The following is an 18,812-nucleotide window of genomic DNA, read 5'->3' as shown; positions in this document are numbered from 1 at the left end:
CTGCTTTTAAAGGCTGCTCGTATATTTTGAATTTTCTGAGATCCAGTGGTCTGTAAACTTTCTTGGTCGATTGTACCTATGAGATCACCATATTTCACTCAAAAGACCAGTATGCTCGTGAGACTTGGCCACACATATCCACAACGGGGCTTTAGGCCAAATTAATATTGTTTATCTGTTTTCACCGATGGTTGTAAATTGGCAAGAGTAATCAGTCAGGCACACCACATAAATAACAGTAAGTGTGAGCCAGCCCCCATTATCAACGCATGAAGAAAGGCGTCCTTTCTAGATTACAAGGGATATAAATTAGTTTGTGCCTATTTATTTACTTTTTTTATCCAAACACCTTATATCGTGATTTTATGCCTTTGTATTACAACTTATGCCTTCCCTCTCAAATTAACTTGTTATGTGCGCTTGTGCAAAACACAAGAGCACATCCAGTGCTATTTTTGTTAATCTGTCCATCAACTTAAACAGTCAGTTGTTAGCCGAGGTCATGTTGTATGGTCTCCTTTCCCTCGCTGCGTAAATTTTGTCCTGAAAATTACATGAACAGACCGGCACATTCAGATTGACACTACAAGTTTCGCCGAGTGGACATGGCTGGTTCTCAGAAATGCACAAGAACAGTGGTGGGTATCTGCTGGCACCCTGTAGTGCGTGCGAACTAGCTGCGACATGGCTGCAGTAGACACACTCACAACTGCTACAATGCCTACTAGCATGAATGGGGGCAGCTTGCAAAGAATGTGAAGAAAGTGTGAGAAAATACAGCAAGCTTACCAGAAAACACCTCACTACTTAAGCAACTGCAGCACAATGAATAATGGCCTTCCTATTTCATTTCCAGAAATTCGAGCTCATCAAATGTGTATTTGCCAGTAACAGTTATTCGGAGAACCAGACAGAAATAGTTGTAAATATCAACGTTAAACAATGGTATGCACGCTGAGTGCTTAGACCTAGATATGGCACACTAGACTTCAAATTTTTACATGGAAAAAAAAGTGCACATGTGTAGCATAAGCACAATGGAAAATATGGAAATATATGCTACAGCATAGGAAACAGTTCCAAACAAATAAAATCAAAATAAAAAGAAAATATACTGTGTAATAAGCGAAAATAAAACTGAACTTGTAGCCAAGCAATTGATGCGAGAAAAATACTAAACGTCAGGTAATGTTTGCATAATGTTTACAAACACAAATAAGCAGCAAGTGGAATAAAGTTGCATAAATATTTAACCTATTAAGTAAGCTGCATTAAGTAATATGTCGATAAACTTATCGACTAATGATACCGAGATCCTACTTTTGCGAACACGCACACTTAGAGCATACCTGACATGTCCATCCAGATTACACGCCGTGCTGCTGCAGCCATGGCGACGGGTTATGTGGGCACTGTTGTGGGTCACGGCTTCACCACTACAAAGAGAATTCCGTGTTGACTTATAGCTGTGGCACAATAAGACTATCACATCGTCAACACATGCAAGGAGCAAGTAAAAACAGTCACGAAAACAATGCCTACACTGGTGCAGGGTGGCAACAGAGCACAAAGTCGAAGTCACTGATGAATGTCACGATAACAGGGACCCCTTCAACAAGGCAAAATTTCACACGCAGCAGCAGCGGCGCATTACATGAATGTTTGTTTACATAACGATTCTAGAGTTTCTTTCATGACTTTAAGTAACTATCCCTTTTAATGTTTAGTTACGTCAAAGTTACGGCAACACCCCTTCAAAACAAACCTGTAACAGCAGCACGCTGTGATTGCTTAGATTTTTTCCCTAATACTGCTCGTAAACCGAAAACCTTGTAAGCAGAGATTATTTACAACGTCGAATTATTTATAAGCGATGAAACGTCATTGCAGTAACAATCGGTCAAGGGGCAGATGAGCCGTTATCATGCGACTTCAGCAGAAGAGTGGGAGCTCACGCACAAGCGCGCATGATGAACACGATTATTTCCGAACGTAATCTTTCTCATCGGAAGAAAACGCTTGTCAAGATTTTCAATTCCGCATTATGGCAATAAATTCGCGCAACTAAACACTGACACCCAGCAAGCATCGGCATAGATTTCACTGTTGTCGTGGGAGTTCTCTTTCCTACGTTTGCAAGTCACCCTATGCCCACACGAGAAGCACGCACAACACGTGCGTAGTTAGCAAGCACTGTTACTCACCTTTTTAATGGTACGACGCGGTCGAAAAGCGCCCTCCAAGTTGCCGGTGCTGCGATGTTACTCCCAGCATACATGCCGGTGCATAGTGGACGACCAGTGGCACGCTAACAATACGCATTATTTCTTTGTGACGTCCACCAAACTTTCCACGACAACCAGAGACAAAGGGAACGCACCCCGCCGCACGAACATCGTTGGTCCACATTTGGCTGGCGCGCCACTCATACGGCGAGTTTGCAGCGAGACACAAGCTTTCTATGGCACTTACGCGCACGCGAACTAAGTCACACTTCATTACAGCGAACACAGAACACACGATCAAACAAGCACATCATTGCAGCTCGCACACCCGACCGAGTCAGCGAGTCGTAAACACAGCGGCAGGCTAATTGGATGGATGCTATAAGCGTCCCTCTTGAAATGGGGTGGTGGGTGAAGCCACCAACGGGTCGCACGGGGTCAGCCAATGCCTCGGCCAGCGTCATCTGAGGATTTGTGCGGCTGCCTAACTGCGCATAGCTGTTGCAAGACAAACAGAACCATAGATAAGTCTATATTATAAGCTATAGCTTAGCATATAAATAAATTATATGACGTATTTTCAATTTTGAGTCGATTCTGCTATCTGCAGCCACCAAAGGCATGGCCTTCGAGATCCCAAATGAGAAACTCTATGGTTATCCCTTTAGAAAGCCGTCGCTGTGTCGTTATTCGAACGATTTGCAGTTAGGTTACATCTTTTAAAGCCTGCGAATTACGTATTTCGCTCCTGCCCGTGCTACCTGCGCGGTCACTTCATTTCAAATAACTTCCTGCTGTCTTTAACATCAACTGTATAGCCTCAGACATCGTTGACGCGATCTCCGAGGGACACATGTGCGATGTTTCAGTGCCCGTTGTAACAGTGTCAGACGGAATTAGCATCAAATCTGCTCATGTGGCGCTGCTTACACCGCTGTCGTCCGTATCTTGCTTTCGTGTTAGTGTGTTTGATGTACGCGGGTTGCAATCCTGTCGTGCGTGCCTTCTGTGTAGATCGTGCTACCCACGAAGATTCCTCGAAAAACCCACATGCCTCGGCAGCGTGCATTTGTCCTATGTGGTATGTGCCAGGAATGTGCGCTGGCGTACGATGTGCTTGCGACCAAGTGCTACAGTGCGTTCCAGCAAATAGACGCTGCAGCTTACGCACAATTTTCCTTGTCATGATCATGTCAATCGCACAATTGTCGGTTGCCACTTAAAGGGAAGCTGAAAGGTTTTCCTGAAAAAATGAGTGAACATGTGTACATAATGGTTTTCAACTCTCCGAATTCGAGTATCGTACCGAAATTGAGCGAAAGAAAGCGCAAATATATTTTATTTCGACGGAAAGTGCAGCAGCGGACACGCCCAGCTCGCGCGTCTCGTTTCCGCCTGTGATTGGTCGGGCGCCTCGTGACGTCAACTCTAGTGACCGACTGCTGCCGTTACACATGAAGCGCGGTGCCAGGTAGTTTGGTACTGTTTTTCTGAGATTGTAATGGAAAATTTAGAGAGACTGCGTTTTTCTGAAAAGTTCGGCGTTACTCCCTACATGTACGAGCTGATTGCGAAGAGCCGGCCTCTCGAGGAAGCAAACGATGCTGGTGCGAGCAGTGCTTTCGACGCGAACGAAAGCGAAGTCTTGGGATCTCCTCGTGTTGGAAATGCTCTTTGGTGACTATGTTTTTTGCAAAGAAATCTAGTGATCTCGCCGATCTTTCACCCATCTAGTGAGCTCGTTTCCGGTCAAGCAACTGTAGTGTTGTGTTCCTGCATGCCTCCTCGTGGAACGTAAGCGGGGATGCGATCGTCGGCATTTGTGCGCTGTCCAAAGTTGTCGGCAATCTACAAAGACGGTTTAAACGCGTGAAAAGCTTCCCGGTTCATGCAGTACGTGTAGTGACCTTCATCTGTGCGCCATCCGCACACTACTCGTAACCGAAGTCGTAAATGCGGCGAATTCCGCCGGCTACGTGAAACGGTCGGTTTCTCGCTGTGCGCGAGAGAAGGGGGGAGCGTAGCGTCCTGGCGTGCGCCGGCTTTCCAGCACGTGCAAACTCTACATTTGCACTGCGTTATGGTAGCTGCATGCAGGCTGTTTTACAACACACGTGCAAATAGAATATTCGCGGCGCTTTGCGACGAAACCTGCGTCAAGGGCGGGAGATAAACATGCACCTTCCGTTCAGCGTGCTAACACGAAGGAGCTCGCAGTAAATCAAAATCCGGGTTTGGGCAACTTCGTGTATTCATAAGGCCTTCCAACACCAGTTATTAGAGGAGCCTTAGACGAGCCGACTTGACTGACAAACCCAACGCACGTTTTAATGATAAATTCTCGTGATAATCGTCGTCACGGAAGTGGTTGGAGCACAGCACTGTTGTTCTTGAGGGCTTGAAATTCCTTCGCTTCACAGCAGCCTCCCACTTCGTTAAAAGCTTCTTGTCTTGTCGGAAGCAATGGAAGACAACATCGTCGCGGCCGCTGGTGCTCGTGCAACCGTAGGCTGCACAGAAAGCCGGCACGATCGGCCCACCACTTCAGTTGATGCTGCGCACGTTGACTACCGCTCAACATACACACAGACGCACCAACAAAAGAATGCAGGGTCGATCGAAGCAGATCACGATGGCACGCACGCAGAAACAAGCACGGTCAGGCGCGGTCGCGCAGGCTGCGAAGGAACAAAACACTAGAGTTGACGGCCCAACACCGGGGTTTCAGGTCTCCGCTCGCATCGTCAGCGTCAGCAGCAGCGCGCGGCATTCGACGGGGGCGGAGCTACAGCGCAATTTTCACCGACGATTACATCGCTCCTAATTGAAAAAAAACAACCAAATTTTACCTACATGGTTTATAAAGTTCCGCATCCGTATATGAGCCTCTTATTCAATTCGACAGACTCTTCACCTTTCCTTTAAAGACAAGTAACACAGCCGAGAAATCAAACTAGGCAGAACAAGGCATACGCTGCTATATGTTTGCACTGTTTACCAGATGTGATAACGGGGTAAGACGAACTCACAGTGCTCTTTAAAAAGAAAAGAAGATGACGTCGCTGTTTTGTGCCTAGCCCTGATAAACCTTAATCGTTTCCAGAGTACTCGGCGCTCCCGCTGTGTTATATCGTTTTCATCATTTTGTCTCTTAGACTGCCCTCAACGATGAATCTGAACCACTCCCACCAAAGGCCATGGGTCCGTGTGCCTTAATTAACTATATACTAATTAACGGTACCTTAATTAGCATCCTCTTCATTAACACCAGTGGTCATAGGTTCGACTCCCACCTATATTCATGGGTCGGAGTGCTTTAAGTATATCTTAATTAATTCTACGTTAATTAATACCGCCTTCATTAACTCCAAAGTTCGTGGGTACGACTTCCACACAAGATCATGGGTTCAAGTGCTTTAACTATATATTAATTAAACGTGTATTAATTAACATCACATTTAAGAACAAATGTCGTGAGTCCGAGTGTCCTAATTGACTATATGTTAATTAGCAGTACCTCAATTAACATCGCCTTCATTAATAAAAAAGGGCCTCGGTTCAATTCCAACCCAAGGTGATGGTTTCGGGTGACTTAATTGCTATATCTTATTTAACTGTGCCTTAATTAGCATTGTCTTCATTAGCAACGGTCGTGAGTTCGGTTGCCCTAAGTAACTATCCTAACTGTGCCTTAATTAACACCGCATTCATTAACACCAAAGGTCGTGGGTTCGAGTGACTTAATTAACTATATAAGAATTAACTGCTCTTTAAATTAACATCGCTTTCAATAATAATAATAATAACAATAATAATAATAATCTTTATTTCTCTCATGAAGTGAGGGAGTGCGGGAAAAAAAGCTGACAAGTCAGCTTGACTAGTTTCCAGCTCCCCGGAGTGCAAAATAAAAGAAACAACACTTTTCGCATGGCACCATAAAAACCACAAACAAATAGTAATAGTAATGCAGCAATAACTTGTCGATAACAGTGAGTATAAGTAACTATAGAAATAAATAGTTTGTTAACTGCGTGATAGACCAATGTTAAAGGAAACGTACAAACATAAAAGCTGCAAGTAAGAAGTTCTACATAATGAAGGAAAGGACGAAAAATAAATCGGCACACATTTGTGTAGTATGAAATAGTACATTGGTACATTGCAATGCGTTTAGCGTACATGCACAGAGATGAAAAAACCACATGAAATTCTGTCATGAGAAAGGAGCTTTGCCACAAAAGAAAAATTTCAGTTTCTGGTTCGATGCTGTTTTGGGAGTGAAACCATGTTTATGGCAGAAATTTAGCAAATGCGGTGGCGTTCTGTTTACCATTTGTTGTCCGTATCCGGTTCTGCACGTTTTGATTAGCCATGGCTGTGTGTTTCGATTCTCAAAAGGTGTGGTCCTTTTAGAAAGCGATGCCAACCGTAGTAGGGAATAACTGTTATTTTTTACTTCAAGCTTATAACGTGAACACAGGCAATGCTGATATAGCTCGTCTATTTTCATTACACCGTGCTTCAAGAACAGAGGGTGGGAAGGGTGACTCACGGGGACGTTTTTAATGTTACGTAACATTTTTTTCTGTAATATCATGGTTCTTTGCAAATTAGCTTTGTTGTGTTCCCCCAAACTAATTGGCAATATTTCACATGTGAGTAGAATAGCTCATTGTACAATAGAGGCTTAACCTTTGACGGTAGAATGTATCTGTTGGCGTAGGTCAATCCAACGATGCGAGACAGTTTTGACACAACGTGGTCGATATGAACGTTCCAGGTCATATTTTCCTTGAACTACACTCGAAGTATTTCAAATGCGCTTACTAGGTCTATCTTTGAGTTTTGCAGCTCAATGTCTGAGGTAATGTTAACTTTCTTGTTTTTCGCACGGTATATGACAGATTTCGTTTTACTAACGTTTATTTTCAATTTGTTAAGTTGCGCCCATGTATCTAATTCCACAAGCGTTCTGTTCGCTCTCAGAATCAGCTCATCCGTACTTTCTGCAAAGAATAACAGCGTCACATCATCAGAATTAAGGACAAATTTCACCATAGCATAATGTCATTCAGATATAAGCTAACTAAACAAAAATGGGCCCAGAACCCTCCCTTGGTAAATTGGTAATATATTAGAAGAGCAGCCATTTAAATACACGTACTGCTTGCGCTCACTAAGGTATGACGTCAGTAGTGATAGAACCGTTCCGCGTAATCCGTACATTTCAAGTTTCTTTAGCAGGATAGAGTGATTTAAATAATCGAAAGCTTTCGTAAAATGCACGCATATTCCAAGTGCGACTTCTTTATTTTCAAGCGCTTGCAGGATGAATTCTTTTTGTTCTAACAGTGCCATTTCTGTTGAACGATATTTCCCGAAGCCATACTACGCGCCATGAATGATATTGCATTGTTCGCTAAAATGTGTAATTCTAGTAAGAACCAAATCCTTTTGAGAAAACGGATAGTATGCATACTGGTCTAAAATTAGCGAAATCATTCTTACTGCCTTTCTCGTGCAATACGCTCACTTTGGCGAGTTGCAGTTGTTCACCATACCAGGTTTCGGTCAACATGACCACATCAAAAGAAAAACCCACTTGCGTAAAAAGCAACTCGAGATCGGCTGTCTTAGATACCGCAGACCGAGCATTTAAATAAAACACGCTGAAAGATTGCAATGTCTGAGATCTAGAAAGATAAAAAAAATCGCGTCGCATTACACAGCAAGAAGCATTTGCCGCCATGTGCAACGACGAAAGTGCACTTTCCGTTGTAACTTGTGAAAAACTAACAAAACAAAGTACAAGAAAAAAAACTATGCTATATTATTCAAATCAGCTGGGCAAGCAATGTGAACTGCATTTGTTCCGTCTCGCTGTCTCACAAAAATTCTCCCATTTCTGTGCCACACATACTTAAAATTGCTGTTTTTCGCCCAGTTCTTTGCATCTTTGAGCAAGTCCTTGCTCCTCTTTGTCAAATTCACGAGCATCAAGCAGTTTGTTTTCATTTTATTCAGTTCTCCCTTCTTGCTCAAGAACAGATCTTTCTGTGACTGTCTTGCAAATCGGACAATAATTGCTGGCACCTTATGTTTAGGCACTGGCAGCCGATGCGCAGTGGCCAAATCGTTCATAGTTAGCACCGTATGGTTCACCCTGCTCGTAACAGCATTAAGCTTCGATAGCAGGTCCTCATCCTTACTTTCCGGAATGCCATGAAATTCAAGGTTTGATTTCCTGCTTTGCCATTCCAGGTCATTGATATCCTTTGCTATCTGCTCAGAGTCAAGTGAGCGTTCCCTACTCTCAATGACGTCCACTCGTTTCCTTAGCTCGGCTACGTCCTTACCTTGGCGGGTAATCTGCTGAAGAATTGTGTCGTACTGATCAGACATTGTCTGCACTGATTGTTCAATGCTTTCCGCCGTGCTTTTTAGTGTCATCAGCTGTGCCAGCTTGTCATTTATGCTCAATATCAAGCTGGCATAATCAGTGTTCAGAGTTCGACCTGCCACTCTCGCGGCTCTTTGTGCTTGCGGTCCGACATGTTGGACAGCACCATGCTTTACGCCACGTTTCGCATTTTGACCTGAATGTCGGCTCTGCAACTCCTGAACACTTCCCGAAGCGATATACGTAAGTACAGCTCACACACGCAAAACCCTCCTCATCTTGACAATCCTTATTGCAGGCAGGACACACTTCCGGAGCCATAACAAGGTAAAGCTAGACACAAGTTCACATGCGTTTTTTTAGGAACGCACAATGAGAACAAAAAAAGAAACAGAGCGGCGGCAGCAGCAGCAGCAAAGGTAGCCAAATTAAGGAAAATATTTCAAGGAAATTTCGAACAGACCAGCAAAAGTGCAGTAGAAATATTGTTCAGAGTCGGTCGATCAAGCTGCTGCTGCTGCCAAAATGCCTCCCCGAAAGTGGTTCCGTCTTCTAATGCCCTTCGCGGCGACATGCTTCGTCACATTGACGTCACGATGCCTTGAAGGATGCTGCGCAGATGCAAGCAGCTGTTCGGACAGTATCGGCGAAGTTAAATTCCGTCTTGTCAGCAGTTCAGAAGTTGATCATTGGCGCATCGACGCACACTTCTGTTGGCCCTGCAAAATTACAGTAGAAATATTGTTCAGAGGCGGTCGATCAAGCTGCTGCCCCTGCTGCTGCCAAAGGTGAAACACCAAAGGTCAAGGGTTCGACTTCCATGAAGGGTCGTGGGTTCGAGTGCATTGATTAGCTATATCTTAAATACCTGTCTTAATTAACTGTGCCTTAACCAACACCAAAGGTCGTGTGTTCGTAGCCTTAATTACCACCATAGGTAGTGGGTTCGACCCCCACGAAAAGTTGAGAGTTTGTAACCTCTTTGTAGATCGTGTGCTCAAAGCGACAATGCCGGATTTTCCGCCACATGAGCCATTTAATGCTATGGCATTACAAAGAATTTTCCACGACTTGGCATTGTACACATTCATATATGATGTACTTTGACATTACAAATAACACCGGGTTTCCGCAGAACTACTACGTCAAACGAAAAAGCTGTATACTCTTCTCATCAGAAATCATAAGGTGCATTGTCATTTAAGTCTGATGTTCTTGTGATGCCAAAAAACATTAGACGGTGCATTTCTTAGGAATGTCAGATGTAACATTAGGAACACACAACGTTCTCTACAGAAACTCATGGTTCATTTTCATAAGGGTTGGCACGTTACAAGTGCACTTCTCTCGCTGCAGTTAATAACACGTGTGCAATTTACTTTCGAGTAGCTTCTTCGGATCTCACTGGCGGCCTCTGAAGATTTCCCTGAGCTGGTGGTCGGTCCCAGTCGCCGTCGATTCCGGTGTACGGTTGCGTTGGCGCTTACAGCAATGAAGTGTGAAGTGAACTGTTCCGCTGATTCCATTGTACATTAACTTGGTGAATATTTTATCAAATACTGAATGCAATGCTCATGGGCCTATAATTACTAAATTCATTAATATTTTCCTCCTGATACTTTAGTATAATGTTGACATCCTTCGAACTTTCTGGTGCATTTTTTCGTAAAACATAGTGCACCGTAAGTAAGTCGTAAGCTTTTCAAGTGCAAAAAGGTGGGTCAATGTTAGTGGAAATAAGAGCAAGGTAAATTACAGAAGACTCATGAAGGACACGTGGCAATGTATGAGGTCACGCATCATGGACGAACCCAATTCGATAAGTCATAATGCTGTGACGTACAAATCATGTAAGGGTGCTTAGATGACTGTCAGTTTTTTAATGATGCTTTTCTAGCAATTATTTATTTGCAGTTCGATATGTTTTTATTATTGTTCTGGATAGTGTGCTCTATGTGAATAAATTGGAAAAGCTGAAAGAAACTTCGAAGTGGCATGTTTGCAGCCAGGTAATTCTTGGCTGTTCATTTTTTATTTATGCTGATAAAACAAGCCCGCGAGAAGTGAGAAATATAACGGGACTAACTATGCGCCCGCATCGACAAGCAGTGCCTTTAAACAAGCTCCGCCGCAGCCAGCGAGCGATCTATTGCGCCGCCACGACGCCCTGCTGACACGGCACGAGCGCCGGCACCTCTCGAGAGCTTCTCCGAGGGCGCTGCCTTTTTGGTGCGGTCACAGGAGCTCCTGGATCTAATGTGGGTGGCTGGCTAGTCACATGATAACCCTCACTTTTCCGCGGGCTCTCATTATTAGCCGGCAAAATCTTCGGGTAGAATGGCCCGCCTCTATTAAAAACGCGATACACGATAGTTGGGACAACCTGTAGTTTTTGTGTTTCTTGAATAATAAATCCAGCTGGTATTGAGCGCTCGTGTTTATCCTTTATTCGCTAATCCATCGTTCTTTTTTTTTTCCTTTTCTTTGCGCGCTTCAGTACTTTGCGCTGAAAAAAGGACTCCATGATCACAGGGGACCGTGATCATGGGGAAAGAAATTACAGGAGGATAACAATGAATCGCAGTGCACGCGACAGGCAGTACCAAATTATGACCGGCAGATTACCGCTATTCTTGAAAAGTGTATGATTAGTGAATTCTACCGTACTAACACATAAAATAAACTAGGAGGTTAACAAAGGCCTGAGATGAAGATAGGACAGTGCAATGAGCTAGGCAACAAAAACTTCTACGTAACGGTTATGAGACACGGAGATAGTGCTATATCGAAAGGTATAAACACCCCTCTGCACTCTACTTTAAAGTTTTTTCTAATGCCAATGACGCAAGCGTTGTCGAATACATGCAAACCTGTTTGGTTGATTTCGATAGCAGCAATATTCGGTTACTTTGGAACAAGTTCAAGGAAATGTGTCATTATTGTCTGGTTAACTTCGTCCCAAGCAAACTGAAGAAAGTTAACAAAAAACCGCCTTGGATGAATCGGAATATCATTCACTTGAAACGCAGAATAAAAAGATTTAAAAAGAAGCATGAGGGGCAGTACAACAAATTAGGAGAGATGCACGACAATCTTGCACGCGCAGTTGACACTGCGAAAGATTATTATTTCAAGTTATCTCTTCCTAACTTCATAAAAAATGATCCTGCTAAGTTCTGGCAGCACACAAAATAAAAGAAGAAACCAGTTTCGCAAATATTAGTTGACGGCAAGGCAGTGACAGATCGGAGTGCCATTTCTCAGCATTTCAACAACTACTTTCAAAGTGTGTTTCTTGGTTCTACGGTGTGCGCACGCGATGTCACACTGCCTCATTTAACAAATGTAAATTTTGTATCTTATGCTGGCGTATTTAATATGCTGCTTAAATTGAATACGAAAAGCTTATGTGGTCTGGACGAAATTCCTAACGTATTTCTCAAGTGATATACTGAAAGTCTTGCCAAATTTCTTGTGAGTTTATTCCGTGTCTCACTCATGACAGCGCAATTGCCAAATGACTGGAAGACTGCCCGGGTTGCCCTGTATTTAAGAAAGGCGACTGGTTACTTATGCAGAATTATCGACCGATATCACAATGCTTCAAACTTCTATAACATATACTTGCAAATTGTATGCACAAATTTTTCGCAAATAATGCTACATTAACCGAGTACCAACACAGCTTTCGAAAAGGGTATTCTACGGTAACCCAACTAATAACGGTAGTTCACTCGTTCGCTTTATCTCTTGATCGTAACGGCCAAATAGACGTAATATTTCTTGACTTTAGTAAAGCTTTTTATAAGGTCCCTCATCATAAACTAATTTTAAAGCTTAGAATCCTTGTCATCCCTGAAATCTTTGTCAACTAGATTTTCGCATACCCGACTAACAGGAAGCAACACACTGAAATTGGAGGACAGCTTTCTGGTAGTCTCCCAGTCACGTCAGGAGTACCACAAGGTAGTGTACTGGGCCCCCGGCTCTTTTGGTTTATAACGATATTGTAAATGTAATAACACCTGGTGCGCAAATCCGGCTGTTTGCAGAGGACTGCGTTTTGTTCAAATGTTTTGTTCGGATAATGAAATTCAGCTAAATAACAACCTGAATAACATGTTGAAGTGGTTCAAACATTGGCGGATGGTTGTTAGCAACGACAAACCTGTTTACCTTTCTATAACACGTAAAAAAACACCTCTGTCTTTTACTTACAGACTTGGCCCATCGTCATTGGAAAACGTCGACAGTTACAAATACTTAAGTGTTACATTAACAACTAATTTATCCTGTAATATACATGTCAGCAATATTTGTTCATCTGCCTTTCGGAAGCTCTGCTTCCTGAAACATGAAGTTCAAACTATAATCAAGCAGTGTTAACTACTATTCTTTATCAGACCCAAATTAGAATATGCCAGTGCAGTATGGGACCCGTATACTCAAATAAACATTAAGTGTCTTGAAAGAATACAGAGGAAAGCAGTCCGGTTTATTTATAACAAACTCTCACGAACTGACTCTCCATCCGAATTAATGATAGCCAATGGCATTCCCCTTCTAAAACGTGTCGAAAACAGTTGCGAATCGACTCCCTTTCATTGCCCAACCACAAAATTGCGATAGATTCATTACCGTATCTATCGCCTTTACTAGCCAGATTCACAAGGCACCATCAGCCTAACTCTTTAACACCTTATTTTGCTAGAACTGACACATATAAGTATTCCTATTTTCCACGCACGGTCTTAGATTGGAACGAATTAAACCAGACATCTTCTTAGTCTCTCCTACCGCACCGAAGTATCACTGTTGCACCATTTCACATCTGTTATTGTAGCACTATTATTGCACTAATCTAGAAACAGATTCTGTTGTTGTTTGGTACTCAGTTGTAATATATCTTATTACACTAATCTTGAAACAGATTCCTTTGTTGATATTTTGTGTTATATTATCTATGTTATTTCTTCAAACAGTTTCTATTGTTTTTTGTACTATGACTGTTTTTTTTAAACTACCCACCTGCTTGGACCCAAGGGTCTGCAGTATGTAATAAATAAATAATAATAAATAAAATATATTAGAAAGCAAACGGGGGTAACGAATTTTCTAGTTCATATTAAGAGGAAAGAATTGAGCTAGGAGCGCTATGTAATGCGTAAGGCTGATTATCGGTAGTCTGTAAGAGTTACGGAACGGCTGCCAAGGGAAGGTAAGCGCCGTCGAAGATGGCGGAGAATTGAGTGTGTGATGAAATTAGGAAATTTGCAGGTATAACTTGGAATTAGAACTTGAGTTTGGCCTAGGTGGTATTTACTGCATGTCATATTGACTGCTAATAAAGACGAGGACACGCGAACAAGACGAGGACAGGTGTCGTTTTGTGTCCTTTTCTGCTGTCCTCGTCTTTATTAGAGCTCAATAGGAAATGCAACTTGGAATCAGTCAGCGCAAGACATAGGTAAATAAATACCGCTAGTAGAGGTCTTCGTTCTGCAGTGCACATGAATATAGAATGACGTTCGTGATTGACCATACGTAATTACATTAGAACCTCAATAATTGCTTTTATTGGTACTGTGCAGATAACAATCAAATGGTAATGATAAACTAATATAATTATTTGTATACGAATTAGGTCTAACGTCATAAGGTTTAGCTAGGTTTACATATCAATCCACAAAGCCATCAGATTGATGAACTGCGTCGACGTATCCGTGAGCTGGTATATTTGAAAAAGGGAGCACCAGCGAAACGAAAAGGACGCGCTCAGAAGGAAAATGACGGCCTTTTCCTTGTGTGCGCGTCCTTTGCGTTTCACTGGTGCCCCCTTTTTCAAGTTCATCATGCACCAACTGCCGCAAGAGCTTGCGCTGAATCTAGTATTCCTTTTCGCGCATGTGGAATGAACAGCGATAGTGGTCGTAGCATTGGCGACAGGCAGACGCATGCACGTGCCTATCGCATCTGAAATTGCCAGCGGGCGCGCAGCCATGGTGTCGGCGCTGGACGAGTCCGTGGGCCGAGTGTTCGAGGCCCTCCGCAAGCGGCGGGTGCTCGAGGACACCGTGGTGGCGTTCCTCTCGTCCGGCGGTGGCGACGCGTTCGAGCCGGCGGCGGGCTCCAACTGGCCCCTGCGTGGGTCCAAGGGCTCGCTGTGGGAAGGCGGAACGCGCACCGCAGCACTGCTGTGGAGCACCAAGGTGACCCGGCCACGCGTAGCCACGCAGCTCGCGCACGTCACCGACTGGTTGCCCACCCTCTACTCGGCCGCGGGTAAGCGCATCCAGCTCTGTCACTGCTTATTAATCTTGCCTGTTAGAAGCTCAACTCTCTGTAGTTCTTGCCTCCAGGTCTGAACACCGCATTTTGAAGCAAACCTCTGGCTACCGTTTCGCGTGGTATGCACCTGCCATAGACAATCTTCGGTTGTTTCTTTTTTTTTCTTTTCTGACGTGCAAGCGCACAGTTGAAGGCTCGCAACGAGTCTACACACGGTTGCCAAGACCTGTCGACTTAAGGTATTTCAACCGCGCCTCCGTGGCTTTCTGTGTCATCGACGCGTACGGCCATGGTCAAAGCATCTTCATTACCGAAAATGGTCTAGAGTCCGGCTGGTTCAGTGCTGTCTGGAGAGCTTCATGCTCGGCGTCGTATTGAGGGCATATACATACGATGTGTTCAATCGTTTCTGTGGTTCCAGAAGAGTCGTACATGGGCGTATCTGCCATTCCAATGTGGAACGAGTAGGCCTTAGTAAATGTCATCCCGAGTCAGAGGTCGCAGAATACTGTCGCCTCAGAGCGCGAAAGTTTTAAAGGCACTTGTAGCCTTAAGGATGGGTCCGGGCTATGAAAATTGCACTTCGGGAGTTTGGGAGAAGACCAGTATTTGTGTGTCGTAGCTTTAGCCACAATGTGAAGCTTTCACGCAGCGTTGGTTCTGGATAAGGGGATCGGAACTGGTAAGGCTTCCCGATGAGCAGACCGGGCGGCTTCGTCGGCGAGGTCATTACCAGCAATGCCGGTATGTCCAGGTAGCCACTGGGATATAATTTCATGCCCTTTAGCGAAAGCTTGATGGTGATCTTCTCTTATTTCATGTGTCAGCTACTCATGTGTGCTATGATAGAGGGCCAAATGCAGACTCTCAAGTGCTGCCTTAGAGTCGCAAAAAAGGAGCGCTTTCTGAGGTGTCCTTGGAGGAGATATTTGACGGCAGCACGCAGGGCAGCAAGCTCCGCCGCCGTTGATGTTGCCATGGGGGACAGTTTGAATTTGACTGCGGTCTTCGTAGCCGGAATGACGATGTCACCTGAGCAACTGGTAGGTGAAGCCCATCCATCAGTACAAATGTGTATTCTGGCCCCGTGTGTCTCATTGATTAATAGCAGCGTCCTCTGTTTCAGAGCTATTATTGGCTGATTGGCCTTCTTTACGACCGGAACACTTAGGTGCACTTGAGGCTGTTGGAGACACCACAAGGGTAATACAGGCTCTGCTGCTGGTATGTATCCTAATGGAAGACAATCTGTATGGGTGATTTTAACTTCAGAAAACATCGCTCGAGGTCTCTGCGATGGCAAGAACGCCAAGTGATGACCAGGGACGCGGGAAAGATGACGGGTATGCGTCCTGGGACAATCCACAGCAACGTATGTTTGGATGGAACGACCTTTGACGAAAACGATTGTTGCAGCTGTTGATGTACAGCGAGGAAGTCCTAAGCACGTGCGCAATGCTTGGCGCTGTAAGCTCTCTAATGAGCGAATATTTGACTTGCACGTACTGGAAAAAGGCTGTAGTATAAATAGCGTAGGAATAGAGCTCTGTACAACTGAAGCATGGAGCGTACAGATGTGCCCCATCTTTTCCCGCACATGAATCGCAGTACCTGAGCAATAGACAACAGTTTTTTCTTCAGGTACGTGTAATGAGGGCTCTAGGAAAGATTTTGGTTGGTTATTACACCCAAGAATCCATGGTTCTTTCCATAGGTGATATTGTGTCCGTTAATAGAGACTGGGTATGGTGCGATAGATTTACGTGTGAATGCAATCAATGCACATTTCCCTGGTTGAAGTGCACGGCATAGTAGAGAACACGGAGGAAGGAAAAAGGAGGGACGATCGCGCAACGCGATTGAGGGCAAACCTGTCAGCCCAACACGTGATCGCACGTAAGAGTATATCTTTGGTTTTAGTGTTCTCGCTATGCAGGCAGAGCCATGGCAGTGCTGCCGAACAACCGCCCACCGAATGAAACTACGGCATAGCTACTGGGAATCAAGCCTCAGCAAGTCTCAATGATTGCTCCGTGATATCGATTCAAGAGGTCACGTGCTGGGCCATCACTGAGCTCAGTGATGGCCCAGTCTGGCTTGAACGAGCGTTCGCTTGCCAAGGCTGACTGCGGAACGTAATGCTCTCCTAACTTCTTCCGTCCTCGATGGTAGAGAACACGTCACTGGAGGCGGCCATCTTGGAAAGAGCGAAGCAAGCGAGGTGCCTCGATGCGCGAGCGAGGTGCCCAGATGCGCGATCGTGAAAGGGCGCGCGCGTCGGCACCAAGGCCGATCCAAATAAATAGGTCGCGAAGCTTCGGGCGAAAAGCGGTTCAGTAAAAATTGTCACCGACATCAGTAAGGGGGGTTATGGGGGTTATGGGAGCAGCGATGGAAGCTCGACTATGTTTGGAGGGAACAAACGTTTGGAAACAAAAAAGCGCTTTTTAATTCAAGCGAGACGCAGTTGGATTCATTGAACGAAAACAAAATTCCTGGTCAATTTTAGATATTCGTGATGAGTTAAGAAAATACACTTTTATGCTTTTTATTATTAATAACAAATGCATTTGTTTTCAGCGCCCATCGCTATTGGCTTCGAGCTCCACCATTGGAAAATCTGGCGCCACCGTCGGCGTGACGTGCTAGGAGGGATCACGTGGACATAGTGGCCGCGTCGGCTGCTTCGAGAGCGCCGAAGCGAGCTGAAAATGAGAGTTTAAATTCCCTCGTACGCTGCGGTCTTCATTTAGTGGCGAGATTTCCCCGCTTCGAGTGTCTCCTTTACAACGCTTGAAAGCACTACACTAGGTAGTGGCTGCCTTTGAAGGCGCGCAACATTTTAGGCTACTGCTCGGTGCCGCAGTGCCGGACGTACGTAACGGAGGCCGATGTCAGCCTTCTTCACACGTAGACGCAGGACAAGAAGCCGCGTGAAGCTTGGCTCGCGAACCATAAAACCGGCAAACAGTCATCGGCTACACCTTGAGTATCCAGCAAGCACAGACGCGAAGATTTCTGCTACGGCGCCGTGTCTGTGATGTTCGGAAAACGCGCACTGAGACGCTCGCCCGAGTCCGTTGCCCGAGTAATGTCACGACGGTTTGGTCTATGAACTTGTCGATGCTATAGATACTGGCAAGTTCAGTGGAGTGGAAAGGGAGCGGTAAGAAGCACATTAAAAAGAAAGCATGGCATATGGTCATGTTTGTGTTATGAATTAGTGCACTGGATTACAAAAAAGGAGCAGCGGGAAATCGCACGCTGAGAACACCGATAAGCATACAGTGTGACGCAGCTCTAGAAATAATATTGAAAGGTAAAAGAATTTACAAGAAAAAAAAGATTGAATCGTCGCGACGGCACATCACGGTCCCCGTAGGCGTCGAAGTCTCTACAGTGAAATTATTTTTTGAACAGCTCTGATAGCGCCCACGCAACAATGGTTGCTTGTATACTGTCAAACGCTCATATTCTGCGGCCTAAAGCTCATGGCACAGTGCGAAAACAGGCACGCGGCGAAAGCGAAACAGTGCGCGGACAAGCATGCAGACGCGCAGTCGGTCGCTGCGAATCTGTGCGATCGCTGCATTGAGGCTTCATTCTATTACGCTCCATTTAGTTATAGAAACACTATAAAAACATATTTCACGTAGTTTGCTCTCAGCGTTTACCGACCTTTCACGCAAGAAGCCGGTTCAGGAGACTCCATAGCGGCGACCGCGCGTTCACTGTACGTATTCGGTAAAGAGATAGCGTCTGTAAACGATTGTGCTCTTTCAGTTTGCCCAAGATTATTGTTTAGACAGTAAAAAGCTTCTCTCGTTTCGAAAGTACTTAAGAAATGTCCGGAAGAGCTCGCGCGTGGTGTTTTCAGTGAGCGCTGACAGCAAAAC

The 18,812-nt window shown here is 44.6% G+C and overlaps 1 protein-coding gene across 1 annotated transcript in view; it reads left to right on the top strand.

Moving 5' to 3' along the window:
• Nucleotides 1-18,812, top strand: part of LOC142567763 (arylsulfatase B-like) — a 267,603-nt gene that overhangs the window by 146,811 nt on the left and 101,980 nt on the right. Inside the window, exon 6 of the mRNA XM_075677931.1 lies at nucleotides 14,626-14,910. Within this exon, the coding sequence (XP_075534046.1) occupies nucleotides 14,626-14,910 (285 nt within the window). The remainder of the gene's footprint in view (nucleotides 1-14,625; nucleotides 14,911-18,812) is intronic.

This window comes from Dermacentor variabilis, unplaced genomic scaffold (genome assembly GCF_050947875.1).
Source record: "Dermacentor variabilis isolate Ectoservices unplaced genomic scaffold, ASM5094787v1 scaffold_14, whole genome shotgun sequence".
Classification (NCBI taxonomy): Eukaryota; Metazoa; Arthropoda; class Arachnida; order Ixodida; family Ixodidae; genus Dermacentor; species Dermacentor variabilis.
Note: the sequence above shows the minus strand (reverse complement) of the source record. Positions and strands in the feature narration are given on the sequence as shown.